Raw genomic sequence first — 26,170 nt, 5'->3', positions numbered from 1 at the left:
AGTAAGTACATGATATACAAGTAAAGTTACGTGTCCTTTAATCAGCACATAGGCCACTTCACAAATGCACATACTAATTCCGTTTCCACCCTCCAACGAAAATGGACTTAATACTTACGCTAATAGTGTTGCTCCCATGTAGCTGTAGACTGTAGTTGTGGGAAAACAGACTTGCACTCAATGAATTTCATAATTGTTGATTTCAATAAAACTTACATAGATATGCTTTGGGATAAAGATTTCCAGGAATGCCATTCTCACTCATCCTCATTAAAATAAAGCACTATCTGTAGGGAATAAAAGTGTTGCTGGAAGCATGTTCCCTCAGGAATGCAATGGGGTTCAATTCTGGACCCACAGTTGTTCAAATGGCAATGGTATCTCATGAGTTTTGTGCTCCTATATCATTTCTATGCTGACAAACTCCAGCTTTGCCTAAATGCCAGACATGAAGACATCAATACTGTGATTTTTCAAATGAACGATAATCTGTCTTCATTGGTAAGATGAGCACAAAATGTGGGACCAAAACTAAATACAAAAAAGTCCAAAATACGTTTTAGTATCCTATCATAAATTAATAAGTTATGAATTTAAAGAACAGTTACATCCAATTCAAATACCATATCAAAAAATAGTGGAGAACTTATGGTGCAACTTTAGATGAGCATTTCAACTGGATGTAAAATACTGTCACCTCACGTAGGAAGACTTCTTCTTGCCCCTGTGCTCTCTAGAAGCTTTGGAAGAGATTTCCACAGAATGTGAAACATGGACTTGTGCCATCATTTGTTCTACCAGACCTCCACTATTTCGATGTAATTCAACACTGGGAGCAGTGAAAACTTTAGATGGTTAGAACTAATCATGCATGGGTGTGTGCAATATATCTGCAACATCTATCAGATTGAATGTCTGTGCTTCATACACCCTGTTAGGTTGGTTGCAAACCAGACACATTACTTGACTACCATACAATATGTTTAATTCATTGCCTTCTCAGTGTGCAAGTGCCTCAGAATCTCGTGTCAAAAGTTAAGCATCTTTTATCTCATCATAATCATAACACAATGTCTGACTTACCCAGTAACTAAGCTGCACCCGTCCTTAAAACAAAAACAGTAAGAAACTCCTCCTCTGTAGCTGCAGTTGTAAAATTACAAACTATCAGAGCCACAATGAAATCAGAGACTGTAGTTTTGTCTGTTGCTTGTTTGAAATAATGACACTGAAATTTTCACAAATTTGATAACATTGGTAGTTGCACGTTACTAAAATCTATACATATTATAAATTAAGATTCCCTGCTGTGTTTTTTCTGTCTGTATGTTTGGGCTGGTCTCAAGAACTACTGTAGGGATTTTGATACAGTTTTCACTAATAGACTGATTCATGAGGAAGGTTTGTGAATATTATTTATTAGTGATATCATATGCCAGATAATTTTTCCATTGGTAGATACTTAGTGCTATGTATGTGAAGCCAGAGCATCTCTCTAATAAAAAATAATACTCATCTTGCATGTTCATCATTATGTTAAAAATGGGGGTTACGATCTCTCCACTGCAGCCTCTGCCTTTCTGAGTTTTTAGTATGTGGAATGTAATGGCGACATTCTAAATGGAAAACTGGTTCCACAAATGTCATTTTTTTAGATTTCCAGAAGGCTTTTGACACCGTTTCTCACAAGTGACCTCTAATCAAATTGTGTGCCTACAGAGTATCATCTCAGTCTTGCAACTAGAGTCATGGTTTCCTGTCAGAAAGATCACAGTTTGTAGTAACTGACATAAAGTCGTCGAGTAGAACGGAAGTAATATCTGGCATTCTCAAATGAAGTGTCATAGTCCCTCTGCTGTTCCTGATCTATATAAATTATTTAGGAGACAGTCTAAGCATCCCTCTTAGATTATTTGCAGGAAATATTGTCATTTGCCGCCTTTTAAAGTTAGCAGATGATTAGATTAGATTAGATTAATACTTGTTCCATAGATCATGAATACGACACTTCGTAATGATGTGTCAGGTTAATAAAAGATGTCTGTACAAGATATTACATTACACAAAATATTGCATGACACTAATGTTTAAGTTGGTTTTTTTCCCCCCCTTAATTTATATCTAAAAATTCAGCCAATGAGTAGAAGGAGTTGTCATCTAGAAATTCTTTTAATTTATTTTTATATGTTAGTTGGCTATCTGTCAGGCTTTTGATGCTGTTTGGTAGGTGATCAAAGACTTTTGTGGCAGCATAATTTACCCCTTTCTGTGCCAAAGTCAGATTTAACCCTGCATAGTGAAAATCATCCTTTCTCCTGGTGTTATAGCTATGCACACTGCTATTACTTTTGAACTGGGTTGGATTATTAACAACAAATTTCATAAGTGAATATATATACTGTGAGGTTACTGTGAGGATCCCTAGATCCTTAAATAGATGTCTGCAGGATGACCGTGGGTGGGCTCCAGCAATTATTCTGATTACACGTTTTTGATGAATGAATACTTTTCTACTCAACAATGAATTACCCCAGAATATGATGCCATACGAAAGCAGTGAATAAAAGTAGGCATAGTAAGCTAATTTACTGAGATTCTTATCACCAAAATTTGCAATAACCCTAATAGCATACGTAGCCGAACTCAGACGTTTCAGCAGACCATCAATGTGTTGCTTCCAGTTTAACCTCTCATCAATGGACACACCTAAAAATTTTGAAAATTCTGCCTTAGCTACAGACTTCTGTTCAAAGTCTATATTTATTACTGGAGTTGTGCCATTTACTGTACGGAACTGTATATACTGTGTTTTATCAAAATTTAAAGAGAGTCCGTTTGCTGAGAACCACTTAATAATTTTGTGGAAAACATCATTTACAATTACATCACTTAGTTCTTGGTTTTTGGATGTTATTACTATACTTGTATCATCAGCAAAAAGAACTAACTTTGCATCTTCATCAATGTGGAATGGTAAGTCATTAATGTATACCGAGCGAGGTGGCGCAGTGGTTAGACACTGGACTTGCATTCGGGAGGACGACGGTTCAATCCCGCGTCCGGCCATCCTGATTTAGGTTTTCCGTGATTTCCCTAAATCGCTCCAGGCAAATGCCGGGATGGTTCCTTTCAAAGGGCACGGCCGACTTCCTTCCCTGTCCTTCCCTAATCTGATGAGACCGATGACCTCGCTGTCTGGTCTCCTTCCCCAAACAAACAAACCAACCAACCATTAATGTATATCAAGAACAGTAAAGGACCTAAGACCGAACCCTGTGGGACCCCGTACTTGATAGCCCCCCAGTTTGAGGAATCGGCTGTTGTTTTAACATTACATGAACCACTTACTTCAACTTTCTGCATTCTTCCAGTTAAGTATGAATGAAACCATTTGTGCATTGCCCCACTCAAACCATAGTGATTTAGCTTATCTAAAAGAATTCCATGATTTACACAATCAAAAGCATTTGAGAGATCACAAAAAATACCAATGGGTGATGTCCGGTTATTCAGAGCATTTAATATTTGATCAGTGAAAGCGTATATAGCATTTTCTGTTGAAAAGCCTTTCTGAAAACCAAACTGACATTTTGTTAGTACTTTATTTTTACAAATATGGGAGGCTACTCTTGGATACATTACTTTCTCAAAAATTTTTGATATAGCTGTTAGAAGAGAGATTGGGCGGTAGTTGTTGACATCCGATGTATCCCCCTTTTTATGCAATGGTTTCACAATGGCATATTTCAGTCTATCGGGGAAAACACTCTGCTCCAAAGAGTTATTACATACGTGGCTGACTGCACAGGTATGGCCTCTTCTATTAGTAGCCTTGCCTCTTCTAGTGAAGATCTAGATCCTATTTTCTCCACAACATTTAAAAAATGATTATTGAAAATATTTTCAATTTCTGATTGTTTGTTAGTACACTTATCATTCAGTTTTATGGCACTAAAGTCTTCCTGTGCTCTTGGTTGCCCTGTTTCCCTTTCAATAATATTCCAAATTGCTTTAATTTTATTATCATAGTTACTGATCTCAGACATGATACACATGCTTCTGGACTTTTTAATAACTTTTCTTAGTACCGCACAATAGTTTTATAATATTGAACAATTTCGGGGGCAGTACTCCCTCTTGCTGTTAGATACAGTTCTCTTTTACAGTTGCAAGATATTCTTATTCCTTTAGTTAGCCAAGGTTTTTTATATGTTTTCTTGGAATTATGTTTAACTATTTTCTTGGGAAAACAGTTTTCAAATACCCTTAAAAATGTATTGTGAAATAAGTTGTATTTCAAGTTTGCATTGGGTTCCTTATACACTTCATCCCAGTCTAGCTGCTGTAGGCTTTCCCTAAAGTTTGCAATATTTATATTGTTAATTGAATGCACTGCTTTGAAAGTCTGATTTGATATACTGCATGGAGCTATGTCATGTATTGTAACTAGCTGTGCACCATGATCTGAAAGACCATTCTCAACAGGATAAGCATTTATGTCCTTAAACTTATCTTGGTCTATAAAAAGTTATCTATCAATGTACTGCTGTTCTTTGTTATTCGAGTAGGAAAATCAATGATGGAGCTCAAATTGAAAGAACTGAGTAATACTACAAGGTCATTCTTCCTATTACACTCTTTCAGGGAATCAACATTGAAATCCCCACAAATGATAATTTGCTTCCCCCTGTCTGACAGATAGCACAACAAAGCATCCAAGTTTTCTAGAAATAGCTGAAAACCAATTGTAAAATGATTTAGACAAGATATCTGTTTGATGTGAAAAGTGGCAGTTGCCTCCAGATAGTGAAAAGTGTGAAATCATCCACATGAGTACTAAAAGGAATCTGCTAAATTTTGTTTACATGTTAAATCACACAGATCTGGAGGCTGTAAATTCAACTAAATACTTAGGGATTACAATTATGAATAACTTAATCTGGAATGATCACATGGAAAATGTTGTTGGGGAAAGCTAACCAAAGACTATGTTTCATTGGCAAGATACTAGGAAGATGCAATAGGTCTACTAGAGAGAATGCCTACACTACACTTATCTGTCCTCCATTAGACTATTGCCATGTGATATTATCTCCTTACCAAGTAGGATTGATGGAGGACATTAGAAAAGTCCAAAGAAGGGAAGCTCATTTTGTATTATCACACAATAGGAGAGAGAGTCACAGATATGATATGATATGATATGCAAGTTAGGGTGGCAATCATCAAAACAAAGGCTTTTTCGCTGCGGCATAATCTTTTCACAAAATTTCATTCACGAGCTTTCTCCTTTGAATGGGAAAATATTTTGGGAGAAAAGACCATAGTGATAAAATAAAAGAAATCAGTGCTCGCACGCAAGTACTTAATATTTGTTTTTGCCGTGCACCATTCAAGAGCGGAACGGTAGGAAAACAGCTTGAAGGTGGTTCGAAGAACCCTGTGCCTGGCATTTAAATGTGAATTACAGAGTAATCATGCAGATATAGATGTAGATGAAATTTGTGAACACAACTCTCTTAGTTTTGACTGAAATAGTCCTTTAGAAAAACTAAGTGCTTTTTCCAAACAATCTGAACAGAAACTATATTGTACAGTGTGAAATGAGGTGCCTACATGCACTGTTGTGGGCTGATGTGTACTGGTTTGGTGGACCCAGCCACCATCTGTATTTATCTTTTTAAAAATCAAAACCCTTACACTTTTTATGATATTACAAATTTAATAATGTTATAATTACTAAAATTAATTGCAAATAAAATAGGTCACACTGTGGCATACGTAATAAAGTACAAAAAGACTGGCCACTCATGAGAATAAAAAGTGTAACATTTCAGTTTCACATTTACAATATATTTTTTAACAATCTCAAGTTATTAGTTCTTAATTTAAAATATACTTATTTCCTTACATTATTTGCTAATGTTCCTGGCACAATACAAGATTGGATATTTCCATTTGGTTTGCTTGTTTTTTGGCATCTAATCGAATTTAATCTAATCGAATGAATTTGTGTGTAGCCTGATAATATAATAATGTTTACGTAACAAACACATATAACTTTATCATAATTCATTAATAACAGCATTGTCTGTATTCAAACACAGCTTATTGACCAGAAATTAGCAGGAATAAATAAATAAAGCCATTAGTCAATATTTACAAATGTAACAAAATGTAGCTTGACTGGTATACTTTGTGTGTTATTGAATATTTCAAAATATGCTTTTGGGTCCATTACATTACACTGTCCACCTTTAAGACAAGCTACACCACACTCTATGCACTGTTCAATACCATGTTGCTTTTAAGGAGAAGCTGGACAATTTTCTTCTATCTACCTCATAAAATTTCCCCAAAAATTATTGTATGTGGCCAGTTTCCCCTCTCATCTCCTCCCAGTTACACTTCTTTCTCTGTACATTTTTCAGTCAATCACTCCACTTTCTTTCTCCTATCTTCAGTGTTTTTCATCACTTTCCTCATTCTGTATGTTATATGTAGAATCCAACATTTAGAGATTACAGTAGTGCAGGAGAAACACACACACACACACACACACACACACACACACACACACACAGCTACAGTCATTTATGAGAGGAACAGAGACAAAGGCAAATGTACAGGCAGGTAGGTTTAAACTTCGAGCTCTAGCAGCAATGCACATGAGAGAAAGGGAGAGGGGGAAGGCGGCATGGACCTTGCCATTGGTATGGTGGCTTGTATGCCTCAGTGATAGAGATAGCTGTGCCACAGGTGCACAGCTGAGTGGTATCTGTTGATCTGTTGAGAGGCCAGACAAACATGTGGTTCCTGAAGATGGGTGGTGGCCTTTTCAGTGGTTGCAGGGGCAACAGTCTGGGTTGTTTAACTGATCTGGCCTTGTAACATCAATCAAAATGGCCTTGCTGTGCCCTTAATCGGGCAGGTGGGCTAGACAATTTAAAAATGGAAATGGATAGGTTGGAGTTAGGTGATGGGAGGAACGGGACTTCTGGCCAGGTGAGTACAGGGTTAAAAATATAAAATCAAATAGGGGTAATGCAGGAGTAGGTTTAATAATCAATAAGCCTTTTAATTATATAACAACTCCCCTAATATGAAATTAATCCTGTGTTTCAAAATTATTATTTTAACCACGATTGCTTTTCTCACATACATATTTGTCCTACTCGTCATGGCTCTGGTGTGACTTATTCTTCCATGCCCAATGATCTCCACCTGCAAATCTATCCCTTCTAGGACTATGGGTCAATTCCCATCAGTGATGCCACTGTGCTGTAGCGAAGAAGCGTAGGGGTGAGTCATTGTCACATACAGGATAAATACTTGTAATCTTACAGGGGTCAAGTTAAAGTGTGTGATCTGCAGGTAGACAGGTGGCAGAGGCAGCAGTGAAGAAGACAAGTCACTAAAGATATGGCAATGGATTCTTAAGGGGAAAATTAACACAGTTGTGAACTTTGCCTGATGAAAATCTCACTTGAAAGATCGATTCCCAATCTCAGTACTTATTCTGTACTTTATTTTTCTCTCATTGGGAGCTTTTGAGAACCATTTGTCAGTGCTGCTTTTCATCAATAGCACTGTTCAATTTAATTTAGTTTCTTCTTCCACTAAAGAACAGTTCAAAATTATTTATGCTAGAGCATTTCTATTTTCCGAAATAAAAAAGTGTGTTTTACTTTACCTCGAAGACTGATGTTTTTGGGAGAGTGACCCTTAACAAGGCAACACTAAAGGTAATGTTTGTAAACATCACTAAATTTAATGGCAATCAGGCACTTGTTATGACATAGTTAATGAATTGATTTTTTTCTACTCCAGCTGACTACAAAATGGTATTTGAACTTGTACAGATATATTCTGTGATCATGTTGTTCTCCACATAAATACTTGAGAATGATTCATAATGAAGCTGATCCAGCTAGTAGATAAAACTACAACATAATTAGCAACTGGAGAATTTGATTTCAATGAATTCTGTAACATTCTACATTTATTTGTTCATTTTGTTGTTGTGGTCTTCAGTCCAAAGAATGATTTGCTCCAGCTCTCCATTCTAGTCCATCCTGTGCAAGCCTTTCCATCTCTACATAATTACTGCTTCAAACTTTCAAGATACAGCTTGGATGATAGTTGAACAAGCATACAATGGATTCACAGCAAATGGTTTAAGACTTAATCTCACAAAGACTCTTAACAAGCAGTTTCAGACAAGCAAGAAAGATCCCATTTTCAATGCAGACTGCCCCTTTGTTTGCGATTCAGAGTGGAGTTACATACGCTGGTGCAGATGTATATAGCAAGCTCCCATTTAACATAAAGCAAGAAATAGGAAACTCTACCAATCCCAAAGAAAATTAAAAACAACCTCATTAGCCACTCATACAAATTATCTGATTATCTAGATTCAGGGGCTGAACATCTTTGTTTGGTGAGTGGGAAGTTGAAGTGTTCATTGTAGAGCTGCACGACTAATCATTGTGTATTGTAAACTGCTCTCAGTATTTATACACTGATTGGCACAAAAAATGCTACACATGATAAGAGATGTGTAATTTGCCTCAATGATACAGACAGTGATAGCATAGGAGCAACCGCAGTGGATGGGTATCTGTACAGAGGTCAGACAAGCATGTGGTTCCTGAAGAAAAGAAGCAGTCTTTTCGGTAGTTGCTGGGGCAGTTGTCTGGATGATTGAGTGATCTCTCCTTGTAACATGCCTTCATGGCCTTGCTGTGCTGGCACTGCTAATAGGTGAAAGCAAGGAAAAACTATAGCAATTACTTTCCCTGAGGAAATGCATCTCTGCTAGGTGGTTAAATGGTGATTGCCAGCTGGGGGCAGGGTTATAAATACAAAATCAAATAGAAGTAATGCAGGAATAGGTCTAATCATTAACAAAATAAGAATACAGGTACACTACTATGGGCAGCATAGTGAACACATCATCATAGCCAAGACAGAAACAAAGCCAACACCCAACACAGTACTGCAAGTTTATACACCATCTAACTCCGCAGGTGGTGAAGAGATTGAAGGAATGTATGATGACATAAGAGAAATTATTGAGAATGTTAAGGGATTGGAAAATTTAATTGTGATGGATGACTAGAATTGAGTAGTAGGAAGAGGAAAAGAGGGAAAAATAGTTGGAGAACATGGACTGAGTGAAAGGAATGAAAGAGGAAGTCATCTAGTAGAATTCTGCATAGAGAATAATTTAATCATCACAATCACTTGGCTTAAGAATCATGAATAAAAGTTGTGTGTGAAGAAGAGCCATGGAGAAACTTCAGGTTTCAGATTGTTTATATAATGGTAAGACAGAGATTTCAGAACCATACCATAAACTTTAAGACATTTTTAAGAGCTGTGAGCACTTGTTCATCTTCAATAATGTGTAACATCTCCCTTCTACCATAAGCTCTTTGGTTTCCATGTTTTTGTAGGAGGTAGTGTGAACCAAAAGAAGGCGGAAAAATTGGCAAACAAGGGCTCTAAAGTGAATTGTTTTGGTCCATCTACCTCCTCCAAAGATATGGAAACCAACTTGTAGTAGAAGAGATGTTTCACAGTACTGAAGATGAAAAAGTGCTTATAGCTCTTAAGGTATACATTTTAGATCCCATGTTTACCAGAAATATTTCTTGAGTTTTGGTCCATACTACCATCTCTATCATGGAGTGAGAGACCTGTTAAGAGTGAGAGAATATCTGATTATTCTTTGGAGAAGTATCCCTGACTTTTTGATATGTGTAGTTCTGTGATGAGAAACAAAGTTTGTTGCGGATCTAGCACACTGTTGTTACTATATTTTCACGATACAACATTTTTTGGTCCCTAAACCCAAGATAAAGTGACATGAGAAGAAAAGAACAGAACTAAAAAGATGAGCTGAATGACAAGAAAAGGCAAACCTTTCTCATGCAATACTGATATGTACAACTACAAAACAGTGATACTTCTGGATTACTGTACATGCTCTGTGGCAGTAAGAAGGTAATTTGATGCTTGGAATGTATGTGAGATCTGCATACCATTTGTGTGCTTCTGTCATGTTTAAATAAAATGGTTGTCTTGCTTATAACAATAACAGACACTATTTAGAAATGCTACTGTGAAGGTGCAAATGACTAGTGCTGTATTTAGAGGGTTGTTGACTATACTACTCAGACTTGTGATCCTCAGGTAACACTGATTGAGAAACAGTTCATTGCAAGCCGCCACTGCCATACGTTTCCAAATAACATTACAGATGGACATGATGGATGACAGTTCGGAAGCACAATTACATGGTCTAAAGAGAAAATGCCTTTTGGAACATGGAAGGCTATACTGCCCTATGACTTATCATAAAAGATAAGTAAAAGAAAGGCAAACCTATGTTTATAGCATTTGTAGATTTGGAGACAGCTTTTGACAATGTTTACTGGAATACATACGTTAAATTTTTGAAGGTAGCGGGGATGAAAGGTTATTGACAACTAGTACAGAAACCAAAAGGCATTTATAAGAGTTGAAGGGCATGAAAGATAAGCTTTGATTGAGAAAGGAGTGAAGCAAGGTTGCAGCCTATCCCCAATGGTTTTCAATTTGTACATTGTGCAAGCTGTGAAGAAAAGCAAGGAGAAATTTGGGAAAGGAATTAGAAGTTCAGGGAGAAGAAATAAAAATTTTGAGGTTTGCCAATGAAATTTTTGTTCTGTCAGAGACAGCAAAGAACTTGGAAAAGCAGTTGAATGGAGTGGACAGTCACTTGAAAGGAGGCTATAAGATGAACATCAACAAAATCAAAAGAGGGATAATGGGATGTAGTAAAATTAAACTGGGCAGTGCTGAGGAAATTGGATTATGAATTGAGGCACTAAAAGGAACTGACGCGTTTGATATTTGGCCACTAAAATAACTGATGGTGGCAAAACTAGAGTGGATATAAAATTTATATCAGAAATGGCAAGAAAAGTCTGTCTGAAAAAGAGAATTTTTTTTAGCATTGATTATACATGTTTAAGGGGTATTAGGCCATCCACCAAATCTATACAATATACTCTTCCATCCCTACACAACCCCTGCTCCCAACCCCTTACCCCATGGCTCATATCCCTGTAGTAGACCTAGATGCAAGACCTGTCCCGTGCGTCCTCCCACCACCACCACCACCACCACCACCACCACCACCACTCCGGTCACAAACATCACCTATCCCATCAAAGGCACAACTACCTGAGAAACCACGGGTGATCAACAAGCTAAGCTGGAACCACTATGCTGCAGTCTACATGGGTATGACAACCAAAAAGCTGTCTGTCCGCATGGATGGCCACCAACAAACTGTGGCCAAGAAACAACTGGTCCACCCTCTTACTGAGCATGCCACCCAACATTACATTCTTCATTTCAATGACTGCTTCACAGCCTGTACCACATGGATCCTTCCCATCAACACCAGCTTTTCTGAATTGCGCAGGTGGGAACTTGCCCTGCAATATATCCTACGTTTCTGTAACCCTCGTAGCCTCAACTTTCATTAGTCATTGTCCTTACCCATCAGCCCCATCCCTTTCCTATTTCAGCATTACACAGCCCTCTATTCCACCTCTGTACTTTGTACTTGTCTGCTTTTCCACTACCCCCACACCCCACCTCTCTCTGTCTAACCTCCAAACTGCACCTAGCTGTCTTACCCTCTCTCTGCTTTGTCCCTGCACTCCCCCCAACAGCACTTTATTGTTCCCCACCCCTACCCTGCTAGCCCTCCCCTTCTGCGCCCCGGCCTCATCCTTACCCCCACCCAGTTGCCTCTCCCCATTATTCACTGCTGCTCCTACTCGTAGTGTGGCTTCAGCTGCCACATACCGTGGTCATGTGTGTGTGTGTGTGTTGCACTTGTGTGTGTGTGTGTGTGTGTGTGTGTGTGTTTCGAGTTCGGCCTTTCGGTGCTATATCAAATTCTTCTTGTAGTATCACTATCCCACATAACATTTTCATTTACTTCATGTTCCCTTTCTATAATTTTGTCTTCACGTTTGTTTCCCTTCAGTAGTGCTTCTGTAAATTCATTCTACCTTTCAGCTTTCCTTTCTTTGCTTAGCACCAGTATGGCATCTGAGTTCTTGATATTCTTATAACTGCTTTTCATTTCTCCAAAATTTCCCTCAGTTTTTCTAAATGCAGTATTTATTTTTCATGAATGCTTCTACAACTTTGCATTTCTCTTGTAGCAGTTCCTGCTATGCCATTTTGCACTCATTAGACATCCCTATTCCCTTTTTCCTGTTTCATTTTCTGAATTTTTAATTTTTTTCTTTTGTCATTTATTTTAATGTCTCACACATAATCCAAGGATTTTTGTTGGGCCTTGTCTCTCTGCCTATTTGAGCCTCTGCTATTTGTTCATATGAAACATAAGCACTGCAGGAGGATTGTGAGTTATACAAAATTTATTTTGTGCTCAAACCATTCATGGGAGTCTTAACCGGACTGACAGTACATGATGTTACGCTACAGAAATGTAACTGTAAAAGTCACATACAAGTCGGCGAAGAAATTGCAGAATAAATTTTTAAAAAAGTCTTATGAAACAAAGTTTATTTCCTGTAGAAAAACAGAGTCACCCTTAAATGGAAGAGAGCTCAAGAAAGAATGATTTCAAATGTTATAAAATTGCACTGACTCATTTCAGTGATAGAGGAAATATAAGTTAAAGAAAATAAACTTAAAACTAGTAACATACTTTTATTCATTACACATTATTTATCTCTATATTTTAAATTGTGGATATCAGTATGAACATTTATTTTCTATTAGATATACTTTTCATTCATAAAAGCTCTTTGAGATTTTACAGCAAAAGGTAATGCAGATCTATAAATCAAACAACTTGTTAGTGAACTACAATAATATCCTTTCTGTACATAGTTTTTTTTTCTCTAAATTTATTGTTTATAATATGAATCCTAACAGTTGATTGGTATGGTGAATGTGTGCTTTTTGTCTTTTGTTGCAGACTGAATTTCCCAAAGGACTGCATGCAGAATTATCAACATGGCTGGCAGACTGTGTTTATTATGTGTGCCGTGTACTTAACACTATGGGAGAAGAAGTTGCAATTCTTCTTCAGCTGGTATATATTATCATCTTTGGATGTCCTTTTTCATTTTTTTTTAAATGCTCCATTTGACATTATATAAAAAAACTCTACCTTTACAAGTAATAATATATGTGTTATTCTGCGGTTCAGGATTTACATTCAGTTGGAGAAATATTTAGCACTGAAGATTGACACATGTAGAAATACGTGAGACTATCATAGCTTTCAAAACTATTAGTTACTTTCTTAGGCGAACGGGGGAATAGGATGGGGAAGGTTAGAAGGAGGGCAGGTCACTCAGACATTAGGATGAGAGTGATCCACTTTTAGTGAGGACGGGGGTAAACAAAGGTAACAGAGGATGCATCAGAGAAAGTAGGTCAGAGATGGTGGATTGATAAGTACTCTGCGTGCTTCAGTTTATGTGACTTGTAAATGACATTTTATAATGAATAGTATATATGAAAAAAAAGGAAAAAAAATACTTAGAGAATCGATCATATTCTATCTGGTTTCCAGGTATATTGATGGTGTAATATATGTTGAGTTGGGTGCAGATACAGATGTATTTCAGATACCATCCAATTATCTGTGTGACAATGAGGGTAATCTTCAGTAGTTATGGCTGTCAAATACATCTTGTCTCCAGTTGCCATTAGACTTCACATTGGCTTGTGTCCTGAACTGGTGTAAAGCTGTGCATAGAAGCACATTGTAATTTTATCATCAGTTTGTTTGATCTCAGTATTCATGTTACAACTTAAGGACCCAAGCTCTGTGGCTTCAGATGTGGCAGACAGCTCACCCTTGATTTGTTTAATCTTTGCTGAGACAAAAGAAATAGAAAAAAAGTAGCAGAAAATTAATCAAAATAGAGCACAAAAGCACAATATAAAAATCAGAAATTGGTTACATAGAAAAATTACGAGGCTTTATGGGACGCAAATTCCTTAGAGAAAGAGAGAGGGGAGGGGGGGGGAGGGGAGGGGAGAAGGGATGGGGATAGAAACAGATAAAAATACGAGGTATTTTTCTGGTATGGCACTTTACAGAACAGTAGTGAAGGGTGTATTTTGGAGCAGGGTGATGGTAGCTGGACGACAGATAGAGAAGGAATCATTAGCAGCTTTTTCACACCGTACCTTTTCTTGCCTTAGTTCTCAGGTGGCATGTATTGGAAGTGTTCAAGTAAACAGTATATTTGCTTCAGTAGGCCACTTTGTGGTTTTTAATAAAGGGTATCTAAATCTACCACTGCCATTTCTCCCCTTTTATATCCATTTATAAATAGTGTGTAGGAAGAAAAACGGTCAGTGAAGCTTCAAATGAACTTGAATTGTTCTGATTTTTACCATAACAATTATTTTGGGAGATATATTTATGTGCAGGTAGTGAATTATTGCTTGACTGTTTCTGGAATCTGTGCTCTCAAAATTTTAACAAGTATGTGTGGTGCACAAGAGCTTGAATGAGCATCTCTGTGTTGTTCTTGCACTTTTTAAAAGGACATGTAACTGTAACAAAAGATACAATGTAATGACATACAGTTTTCTTCTTTAGATCTTATCCATTTATGCTGTTAATCTGCACTAGTAATGGTCCTAGGCTGATGAGTAAAACTTAAGAAACCTTTAAGAGAGAAGTATGTAAGATACACTATGTGATCAAAAGTATCCAGACACCTGGCTGAAAATGACTTACAAGTTCGTGGCACCCTCTGTAGGTAATGCTGGAATTCAATATAGTGTTGGCCCACCCTTAGCCTTGATGATAGCTTCCACTCTCACAGGCATACATTCAGTCAGGTGCTGGAAGGTTTCTTGGGGAATGGCAGCCCGTTCTTCATGGAGTGCTGCACTGAGGAGAGGTATCAATGTCGGTCAGTGAGGCCTGGCATGAAGTCGGTGTTTCAAAACATCCCAAAGGTGTCCTATAGGATTCAGGTCAGGACTCGGTGCAGGCCAGTCCATTGCAGGGCGTTATTGTTGTGTAACCACTCCGCCACAGGCCATACATTATGAACAGGTGCTCAGTTGTGTTGAAAGATGCAATAGCCATCCCCGAATTGCTCTTCAACAGTGGGTAGCAGGAAAGTGCTTAAAACGTCAATGTAGGCCTGTGCTGTGACAGTGCCACGCAAAACAACAAGGGGTGCAAGCCCCCTCCATGAAAAACATGACCACACCATAACACCATCGCCTTCGAAATTAACTGTTGACACTACACTCGCTGGCAGATGACATTCACCAGGCATTCGCCATACCCACACTCTGCCATCAGATCGTCACATTGTGTACCATGATTCATCACTCCACACAACGTTTTTCCACTGTTCAATCATCCAATGTTTACGCTCCGTACACCAAGCGAGGTGGCCTTAGGCATTTACCAGTGAGATGTGTGGCTTACGAGCATCCGCTCGACCATGAAATCCAAGTTTTCTCACCTCCTGCCTAACCGTTATAGTACTTGCAGTGGGTCCTGATGCAGTTTGGAATTCCTGTATGATGGTCTGGATAGATATATGCCTATAACACCTTACGACCCTCTTCAACTGTTGTTGGTTTCGGCCAGTTAACAGACAAGGCCTGCCCTTCATGTGTCCACTTCACTATCACATCAGAAGCAGTGGACCTAGGGATGTTTAGGAGTGTGGAAATCTCGCGTACAGACGTATGACACGAGTGACAGACAATCACCTGACCACGTTTGAAGTCCGTGACTTCTGCAGAGTGCCCTATTCTACTCTCTGATGATGTCTAAGAACTACTGAGGTCGCTGATATGGAGTATCTGGCACTATGAGGCAGCACAATGCACCTAATATGAAAAACATATGTTTGTGGGGGTGTCCGGATACTTTTGATCATATAGTGTATCTCCATCACTGACTAATTGAATTTCCTTTCTGGATATTTAAAGATTTCCAATGATTGATCGCCAATTTTGTAATCAAACAATAATGAGTTTTCCATTTATTTATGTATGATACAGTAAATTTGTTTATGTTGAGGGTCAACTGCCAGTCCTTGCACAAGGCATCAATCCTCTGCAAGTCTTCCTGTAATTCACTAAATATCAGAAATGCTGAGTCACAGATAGGAACAACATAAAGACTTTCACAGTTAAAGCTTTCTCCCGTTGGCCTTCGTCATCAATAGACACACACACACACACACACACACACACACACACACACACACACACACACTCTCTCATGCAAATGCAACTCACACATACGACTGCAGTCTCAGGCAGCTGAAACCACTGAGACTGCAGTCGTGTGTAAGTTGCGATAACATGTGTGTGTGTGCGTGTGCGTGCTTGCGTATGTGTGTCTATTGTTGACAAAGGCCAGGCTGAAAGCTTTAATTGTGAATGTCTTTTTGTTGTGTGTATCTGTGACTCAACATCTCCGCTATATGGTGAATAGCAACTATACTTCTCATAATATTGTTACATTCCATCCTGGATTTTCCATTGTTTGGAATTCACTAAAATTTTCTGGCATTGCAGCTTCCCTGTATACATTGATATTAGATGTGATTAACCTCACTGAGCTTTCGATATTTAGAACAACGAACAGTAATAGTCCCCAAAAACACTGTTATAGCACATTTAAGAATTTCTGCCTAATAAGAATTTTGTACTGAGTTGTATTTGCTAAAAAGTCATCAATCCAATGAGAAAACTGGTCCAGTATTTGGTTTATTGTGTACCAACCTTCGCTGTCCAGCAATACAATAGCAAAGTGCCCTACATCACAGCAAGCAGACATAGGGGATTTAATGTTGCTGTTGTTGTGGTCTTCAGTCCAGAGACTGGTTTGATGGAGCTCTCCATGCTACTCCATCCTGTATAAGCTTCATCATCTCCCAGTACCTACTGCAACCTACATCCTTCTGAATCTGCTTGTATATTCATCTCTTGGTCTCCTTCTACGATTTTTACCCTCCACACTGCCCTCCAATACTAAATTGGTGATTCCTTGATGCCTCAAAACGTGTCCTACCAACCAATCTCTTCTTCTAGTCAAGTTATGTCACAAATTTCTCCTCTCCTCAATTCTGTTCAGTACCTCCTCGTTAGTTATGTGATCTACCCATCTAATCTTCAGCATTCTTCTGCAGCAACACATTTCAATAGCTTCTATTCTTTTCTTGCCTAAACTATTTATTGTCCATGTTTCACTTCCATACATGGCTACACTCAACATACACACTTTCAGAAACGACTTCCTGACATTTAATACTGTACTCGATGTTAATAAATTTCTCTTCAGCAATGCTTTCCTTGTCATTGGCAGTCTACATCTTATATCCTCTCTATTTCAACCATCATCAGTTATTTTGCTCCCCAAATAGCAAAACTCATTTAGTACTTCACGTGTCTCATTTCCTAATCTGATTCCCTCAGCATCACCTGATTTTTTAATTCGACTACATTCCATTATCCTCGTTTTGCTTTTGTTGATGTTCATCTTATATCCTCCTTTCAAGACACTATCCATTCTGTTCAACTGCTATTCCAGGTCCTTTGCTGTCTCTGACATAATTACAATGTCATCGGTGAACCTCAAAGTTTTTGTTTCTTCTTCATGGATTTTAATTCCTACTCCGAATTTTTCTTTTGTTTCCTTTACTGCTTGCTCAATAGAAAGATTGAATAACATCAGGGATAGGCTACAACCCTGTCTTGCTCCCTTCCCAGCCACTGCTTCCCTTTCATGCCCATCGACTCTTATAACTGCCATCTGGTTTCTGTACAAATTGTAAACAGACTGTTGCTCCCTGTATTTTACCCCAGCCACTTTCAGAATTTGAAAGAGAGTATTCCAGTCAACATTGTCAAAAGCTTTCTCTAAGTCTACAAATGCTAGAAATGTAGGTTTGCCTTTCCTTAATCTATCTTCTAACATAAGTCGTAGGGTCAGTATTGCCTCACGTGTTCCAACATTTCTACGGAATTCAAACTCTTCCCCAAGGTCAGCTTCTACCAATTTTTCCCATTCGTCTGTAAAGAATTCATGTTAGTATTTTGCAGCCATGACTTATTAAACTGATAGTTCAGTAATTTTCACATCTGTCAACATCTGCTTTCTTTGGGATTGGAATTATTATATTCTTCTTGAAGTCCGAGGTTATTTTGCCTGTCTCATACATCTTGCTCACCAGATGGAAGAGTTTTGTCGGGGGTGGCTCTCCCAAGGCTATCTGTGGTTCTAATGGATTGTTGTCTACTCTCGGGGGCTTGTTTCGACTTAGATCTTTCAGTGCTCCGTCAAACTCTTCACGCAGTATCATATCTCCCATTTCATCTTCATCTACATGTTCTTCCATTTCCATAATATTGTCCTCAAGTACATCACCCATGTATAGAGCCTCTATATAATCACCACCACTATGAAAACTATGAGTTAATAAATATAAAATTGAGGGACTAGGGTCAAAACTGGAAACTGCAATAAGAAAGTAAAATCACCCAACTTGAGAAGTGCTTGATGGTCATCATGAATTTTAGGAGTGGTTGCACCAAAGCAGTATGAGGGGAAAGTTAGTCAAAAACTTGATCAAAAGAGTTGAGTTTGGTGTTCTCCACTGTAGATAGTGGAAGTTGAATGGTAGCACTATAATAAAGATATCCAATTTATGTTATTTGTCTGTCCCTCACTTTGATTATATTTTTAGTTTAATGATGCATCTCACCAACCTTTGTATTCCGAGACTGAATTGTGCTAGCACTCAACAGCCCTCATTTGTAATTTAATTGCAATAGCTGGGACAAGTTAGTGTATTCAACAAGCATTGTAGTGACATGATATTTTAATTGCAGTAATTATTGTTTGATTACAATTAGGAATATGCATGTAGTAGGTCAGCTAATGAGCTTGTCATATTCTTCAGAAAAATTAGTTTTTCGTTAATATGTTTTTGTCAGCTGACATTGTCAATGCTTTGCCAATTATATATTTGGTCAAACAGTATCAGGCACTGTCATCTACATTATTGGCTATTCAATTTTGTGTTTCTTGGGTAAACAAGAGTCTAAATTCCATTTACATTTCATGAAGCACTGTTTGTATTTAATGATTACATTTATTTGTATGTAAGTTTTTGTTGTTTAGGCACAGCAGAATAGAAAAGTAATGGGGAGTGATAATGTAGGTCCAAAAGCAGTAGCTGATGTTCGAAGATTCATCTCTTCTTGTGCTGTTGTTCAATACTTGGGCTCAATTAATAAAGCTGAAGCTACTGACAATTCACCGGTCTTTTTGAAAACTGGAAGTCCTGGAGGAAAACTGAGAATTGATGAAGTTAACTGTAACTCATACTGCATGGACTGGGCACAGCGTCTGTTGTCTTTGGGTGAAAACTGTGAACCTTGGAAAATCAGGAAAGTGCTAGAAGCATTCAAGTTAAAGGTAATTTATGAAACATCTACTTAAAACTATCTCAGTTTTTTTTTCAACTGGTCTGATGAGTGACTAATCGACAGTGTGTAACAAAATTAATAAATTTAGTTTTTAGTAAGTATGTCTATTATTCAGTTACAATGTTTAGATAAATTCTTACACCCTGTTATCTTTACTAAGGAACCAGATAATACGTTATTTATACTAAGAGTGATAATAGTAAGATTGCAGTAGGAATTACACTGTTAAATTCGTGTTAGAGAGCAGAGAGGTGTAAAGAATATATCGAAGGCCTCTATGAAGTGGAGGACTTACCTGATGACATGATAGAAGGAGAAGTTGGAGTCAGTGTGGAAGACAATAGGGGATCCAGTGTTATCAGAATGTAAAATAGCTGTGAAAGACTTGAGATCAAATAAGGCAGAAGGGTTAGATAACATTCCTTTGGAGTTTATAAAATAATTTGAGGAAATGGCAATCGAACGACTATTCAAGTTGACAACAATCTATTAGACTGGTGACACTCCATGAAACTTTCAGAAAAATATCATCCACACAGTTCTGAAGATAGCAAGGGCAGATAAGTGTGACAGCTACTATACAATTAGCTTAATAGCCCATGCATCCAAGCTACTGACAAGAATAATATGCAGAAAAATGTAGAAGAAAATTGAGGATCTGTTAGATAACGATTGGTTTGGCTTTCGGGAAGGTAAAGGCACCAGAGAGGCAGGTTTGATGTTCCATTTGATAATGGAAGAAAGACATGCTATAGTATTGGTCATCCTAGGAAAAGCATTCAACAATGCAAAATGGTGGCAAGTTGTTTGAAATTCTGATAAAAATAAAAATAAGCTATAGAAAAAGACTGGTAACACAATATGTACCAGAATGAAGAGGGAACAATAATATTTGAACACCAAGAACAAAGTGCTCTGATTAAAGAGGATGTAAGATATGAATGCAGTCTTTTGCCCCTACTGTTCAGTCTCTATATCGAAGAAGCAATAATGGAAATAAAGGAAAGATTCAAGAGTGGGATTAAAATTCAGAGTGAAAGGACATCAATTACAAGATTCATTGATGCCATTGCTATCCTCAGTGAAAATGAAGAAGAATTACAGGATCTGTTGAATGGAATGAATAGTCTAAATAGTGCAGGATAAGCATTGAGAGTAAACTAGAAAAAGACAAAAGTAACAAGGAGTAGCGCAATTGAGAATAACAAGAAAGTTAAAACCAAAATTGGTGATCACGAAATAAATGAAGTGAGGAATCTTGCTACCTAGGAAGCAGAATAATCCATGAGAAATGAAGCATGGAGGACATAAAAAGCTCTGTAGCATACACAAAAAGGGCATCCCTGGCAAAAAGTAGTCTGCTGATATCAAACATATCTACATCTACATCTATATGAATACTCTGCAAATCACATTTAAGTGCCTGGCAGAGGGTTCATCGAACCACCTTCACAATTCTCTATTATTCTAATCTCGTATAGCGCGCGAAAAGAACAAACACTGATATCTTTCCGTAAGAGCTCTGATTTCCCTTATTTTATTGTGGTGATCATTTCTCCCTATGTAGGTTGGTGTCAACAAAATATTTTCACATTCGGAGGAGAAAGTTGGTGATGGGAATTTCGTGAGAATATTCCATCACAAAGAAAAACGCCTTTAATGATGTCCAGCCCAAATCCCGTATCATTTCAGTGACACTCTCTCCCATATTTCATGATAATACAAAATGGGGTGCCCCCCTATGAACTTTTTTGATATACTCTGTCAGTCCTATCTGGTAAGGATCCCACACCGCGCAGCAGTATTCTAAAGGAGGATGGACAAGCATAGTGTAGGCAGTCTCCTTACTAGATCTGTTACGTTTTCTAAGTGTCCTGCCAATAAAATGCAGTCTTTGGCTAGCCTCTCGCCCCCCCCCCCCCCCCCCCTGCCATACACACACACACACACACACACACACACACACACACACACACACACACAACATTTACTGTGTGTTCCTTCCAATTTAAGTTGTTCATAATTTTAATTTCTAGGTATTTATTTGAATTTATGGCCTTTATGTTTGACTGATTTATGGTGTAACCAAAGTTTAACAGATTCCTTTTAGCACTCATGTGGATGACCTCACACTTTTCATTATTTAGAGTCAACTGCCAATTTTCACACCATTCAGATATCTTTTCTGAATCTTTTTGCAATTTGTTTTGATCTTCTGATGACTTTATTAGTCGATAAACAACAGTGTCATCTGCAAACAACCTAAGATGACTGCTTGGATTGTCTCCCAAATTGTTTATACAGATAAGGAACAGCAAAGGGCCTATGACACTAACTTGGGAAATGCCAGAAATCACTTCTGTTTTATTCTATGACTTTCCATCAGTTACTACGAACTGTGACCTCTTTGACAGGAAGTCACAAATCCAGTCACATAACTGAGATGATATTCCATAAGCACACAATTTCACTATAAGGCACTTGTGGGACACAGTGTCAAAAGCCTTCTGGAAATCCAGAAATACGGAATCGATCTGAAATCCCTTGTCAATAGCACTCAACTCATGCAAATAAAGAGCTAGTTGTGTTTCACAAGTATGATGTTTTCTAAACCCATGTTGACTGTGTGTCAATAGACTGTTTTCATAATGTTCGAACACAATATATGTTCCAGAACCCTGCTGCATATCAATGTTGTAATTAAGTGGATTACTCCTGCTACCTTTCTTGAATATTGGTGTGATCTGTGCATCTTTCCAGTCATTGGGTACAAATCTTTCATCGAGCAAATGGTTGTGTATGATTGTCAAGTATGGAGCTAATGCTTCAGTATACTCTGAAAGGAACCTAATTGGTATACCGTCTGGACCAGAAGACTTGCTTTTATTAAGTGATTTAAATTGCTTCACTACTCCGAGGATATTTACTTCTGTGTTACTCATGTTGTCAGCTGTTCTTGATTTGAATTCTGGTATATTTACTTCGTCTTCTTTTGTGAATGCATTTCGGAAGGCTGTGTTTAGTAACTCTGCTTTGGCAACACTGTCTTCGATAGTACCTCCATTGGTATTGCACAGAGAAGGCCTTGATTGTTTCTTGCCGCTAACATTTTTCACATACGATCAGAATCTCTTTGGATTTTCTGCCATGTTTTGGACAAAGTTTCATTGTGGAAACTGTATAAGCATCTCGCATTGAAGTCTATGCTAAATTTCGAGCTTCTGTAAAAGATCGCCAGTCTTGGGGATTTTGCGTCTGTTTAAATTTGGCATGTTTGTTTCGTTGTTTCTGCAACAGTGTTCTGACCCATTTTGTGTACTAAGGATGATCAGCTCCATCGTTTGTTAAGTTATTTGGTATAAATCTCTCAGTTGCTGCCGATACTATGTCTCTGAATTCAAGCCACATCTGGTATACACTTACATAACTAATTTGGAAGGAGTGGAGATTGTCTCTCAGGAAGGCGTCAAGTGAATTTTTTATCTGGTTTTTTGAATAAATATATTTTTCCTTTATTTTTGGAGGATTTGGGGGTTACAATATTCAATCTCACCTGTGTTCACTAATCCCTGAATCCGTTGTGATGCTCGTTATTAACTCAGGATTATTTGTTGCTAAGAGGTCAAGTGTGTTTTCACAACCATTTACTATTTGCCTGGGCTCATGAACTAACTGCTCGAAATAATTTTCAGAGAATACATTTAGCTTAATTTTGGATGATGATGTATGCTTACCTCTGGAATTAAACACATATTTTCGCCAACATATCAATGGTAAATTAAAGTCACCACCAACTATAATTGTATGAGTCTGGTACATTGTTTCACGTTATTCGTATTCCTATGCACTTTCAGTCTAGTAACCATTTAAAAATTCACTCTAAGTATAACAACTACATGAGTACACTTCACTCAACAGTTTATCCAACTTTACACTCAAACAATAAAGTACTGTTTTATGCTCATCCAGCATAGAGTTTAGGCTGGATGTTGTTTTCTGCATCTGCGTCCTCGCGATGCATGTGAGAGCTGTCTACTCCCCACATCAGATCTTCTTAGTCAAATTGTTCTCGGCGTATCTCTTCTTAGTCTAATACGTTGAGATCTTCTCTCCTTTCTTTTAACGTTATGACTTTCTTACGTCTTCCCTTTTGTTGCATTTACTAATTTTCTTCATGTGATTTTTTAGGCGTAGTCCAGTTTCTCACAATGGTTCTCTCATCTTGTTATACTCAGTTGCTAAGGCCACACATATCATCTTCTTATCTTGTTTTCGTCTCAAAATTCCTGTTTTCTTCTGTGACCTTCAAAGGTCGCCAAGTTCTAACAGTTTGTGATGTGTTAGGCAAAATAATAATATTTTCTTATCTTTGTAATCTGATGATCACATATACAGATTTTAGTGTCACCATACTCATCGATTAACGATGTATTTGACTCAAAACCAAACAGAATTGTCTGCAGAACATAGGTATATGACTACCAGAAACCAACTAAATAACATTTATAAGAGAGTTGGTTTAATAACCATTCCTCTTCTCACTATGAATCTCAATACACGTCTTTTCCTTTCCAAGTCCAAAACAAGCATTAATTAACAATAATTCAACTGTTCTTTTTTTTTTTTTTTCCCCACTACAATCGTCAAAGTTATAATACAGCACAGAATGCATAAACACTCCTTGTTCTTTCATTATGGCTTCCATGGCATGACTGGCAAACACTTGTAGGTGCTGTTCGACCGCCGCATCTATAGTCGTCTCACGATAAACTTCAAACCTGCACACACAGACAGGTGATGAGCAGTAAATAGGCTCTCTCACACTTATATTTAAAATATTGTGTGTTCAAGATGGCAGAAGGCCAAGTGATTCTAGAATTTACACAGAAATTCTCAAAACACTACAAACTTTGGAAACAGTATGTATTGAAAACTGATACACGCTGACTGATGTGTGCATAAACTGTCAAATCATCACTGAAGCTAGAAAAGAGGGATGATTAATGTTCTCATAATGCACACAAGATGAATGTATCAGCCACAGTGCCTCATACACAAGATGAAACACCTGGAATACGTTCTGAGGAGCAAAGGGTACTCCATCAGTTGCATAAGAAATATCATGAAATATAACTTTTAGCGAAGTGACACATTGGAAGAAGAAATGTGGTGTAGGGGCTTTCTGCCTTACATTCCCAGGGTGATGGACAGAATTGATCATACATTGTGCAAACGTGATGTAAATACTATTTACAAACCAACTGAGAAAATCAAAGAGTGTCTCAGATCAACAAAGGACAAAAGGAACTCACTTTCAGTGTTGGGAATATACCACGTGACTTGTACATGAGAATAAGTCATTGTTGGAATGCCTGTACAATCCATCAACACCAGGATAAATGATATTGTAGGTTGAGACAGGTGGCAAAATCAGCCATGGTGAGTGTGCACTGTGTGAGACAGACCACATAATAAAATTTTCTGATGCTGAAGTTGTCATTGTGGAGAAGACAAACTGTTTCTCCAGGCCAAAAGCTATCTTCTCCCATGCGATCAATGTCTGAAAATGTGGCTCCTTACTAAACCATTCTCAAAACCCATCCGTCACCTGTGTCTTGCTAATGGCCTTAGTACATTGGATACAGCAGTTCTTGCCAGATTACCAAAGTTAAGCAGTGTTGTTATTATTATTATTATTATTATTATTATTATTATGCTTTCATTTATGGACCCACTCATTTTTCACTAAGTGTTCCTCCAAAGTGAAATCACTGGTATCTGCCATTGTCCCTTACCAAACACAGAAAGGCGAATAATGAACTGGTCAACACACAGGCTTTATTCTCTCCCCCGAGCAGTCATATGACAGTTATGTTGCAATTCACAAGAGGAGCACTTTAGCTGTTTTGGTGATGAGGATGAGAGGTTTAAATGTTAACTGTCTTATCAACTCCTTTCATCTTGTTGTGCAGGTGCTGAGTCATCTGCCTTTCCTGCTCCTGCCTCTCAGTATCCCACTAGCCTCTTCTCACATCATGTGTTCTATTCCCTCCTCTCCCACATCCATAAGCTCATGCAAATGCATTCTAATAATCTGTGTAACCACTGTGGTACCATATGGCTAGCACTTATAGTTCAACTACCCTTCAGACAGGTAGCAGAAGTGACCTGCAATCCTTGCCTCTTCATTACACAGACTCTAACAATCAGAAGGAAACAATCCAATCCAAATGTAAATCTGCAGGACTGTTTTACTCCGAGTCTCCAGAGGTTGCCACTTGTCTTGGGATTGCAAGTCTTATCACAGGTGGTGCTGCCAATTCTGGCACTACCTCACTACTCCTTGTGCTGGTCCCAGCACCCATCCATGAACCTGCTGTAAAGGCTGCAGTGCAGCTGAACTACGGAAATTGCACATCAGGGCAGCTCCATGGCCAGATAGTGACCGTTCATGTTTCTTCTGCATGGAGCTCTCTTCAATAAGTGCAGCTCGTCTGTAGTAACGCTATGGCCCACTCACTACAGTTCCTCAGCTTGGAGCTCCCATTGCTGAGCATTCCTGACTCACCTGATTGACATCTGCTCACATTCACAGTCCAAGGACCATCTCACCCGCTACTGCTAGCTGTAATTGAGTGCA

At 38.1% G+C, this 26,170-nt stretch overlaps 1 protein-coding gene across 1 annotated transcript in view; it reads left to right on the top strand.

The window, feature by feature from the left end:
* LOC126416128 (protein Njmu-R1-like) overlaps positions 1-26,170 on the top strand; it is a 100,637-nt gene that overhangs the window by 53,034 nt on the left and 21,433 nt on the right. Inside the window, exons 5-6 of the mRNA XM_050083665.1 lie at positions 13,016-13,132; positions 19,223-19,519. Coding sequence (XP_049939622.1) covers positions 13,016-13,132; positions 19,223-19,519 — 414 coding nt within the window. The remainder of the gene's footprint in view (positions 1-13,015; positions 13,133-19,222; positions 19,520-26,170) is intronic.

Source organism: Schistocerca serialis, chromosome 8 (genome assembly GCF_023864345.2).
Source record: "Schistocerca serialis cubense isolate TAMUIC-IGC-003099 chromosome 8, iqSchSeri2.2, whole genome shotgun sequence".
NCBI classification, from domain to species: Eukaryota; Metazoa; Arthropoda; class Insecta; order Orthoptera; family Acrididae; genus Schistocerca; species Schistocerca serialis.
Note: the sequence above shows the minus strand (reverse complement) of the source record. Positions and strands in the feature narration are given on the sequence as shown.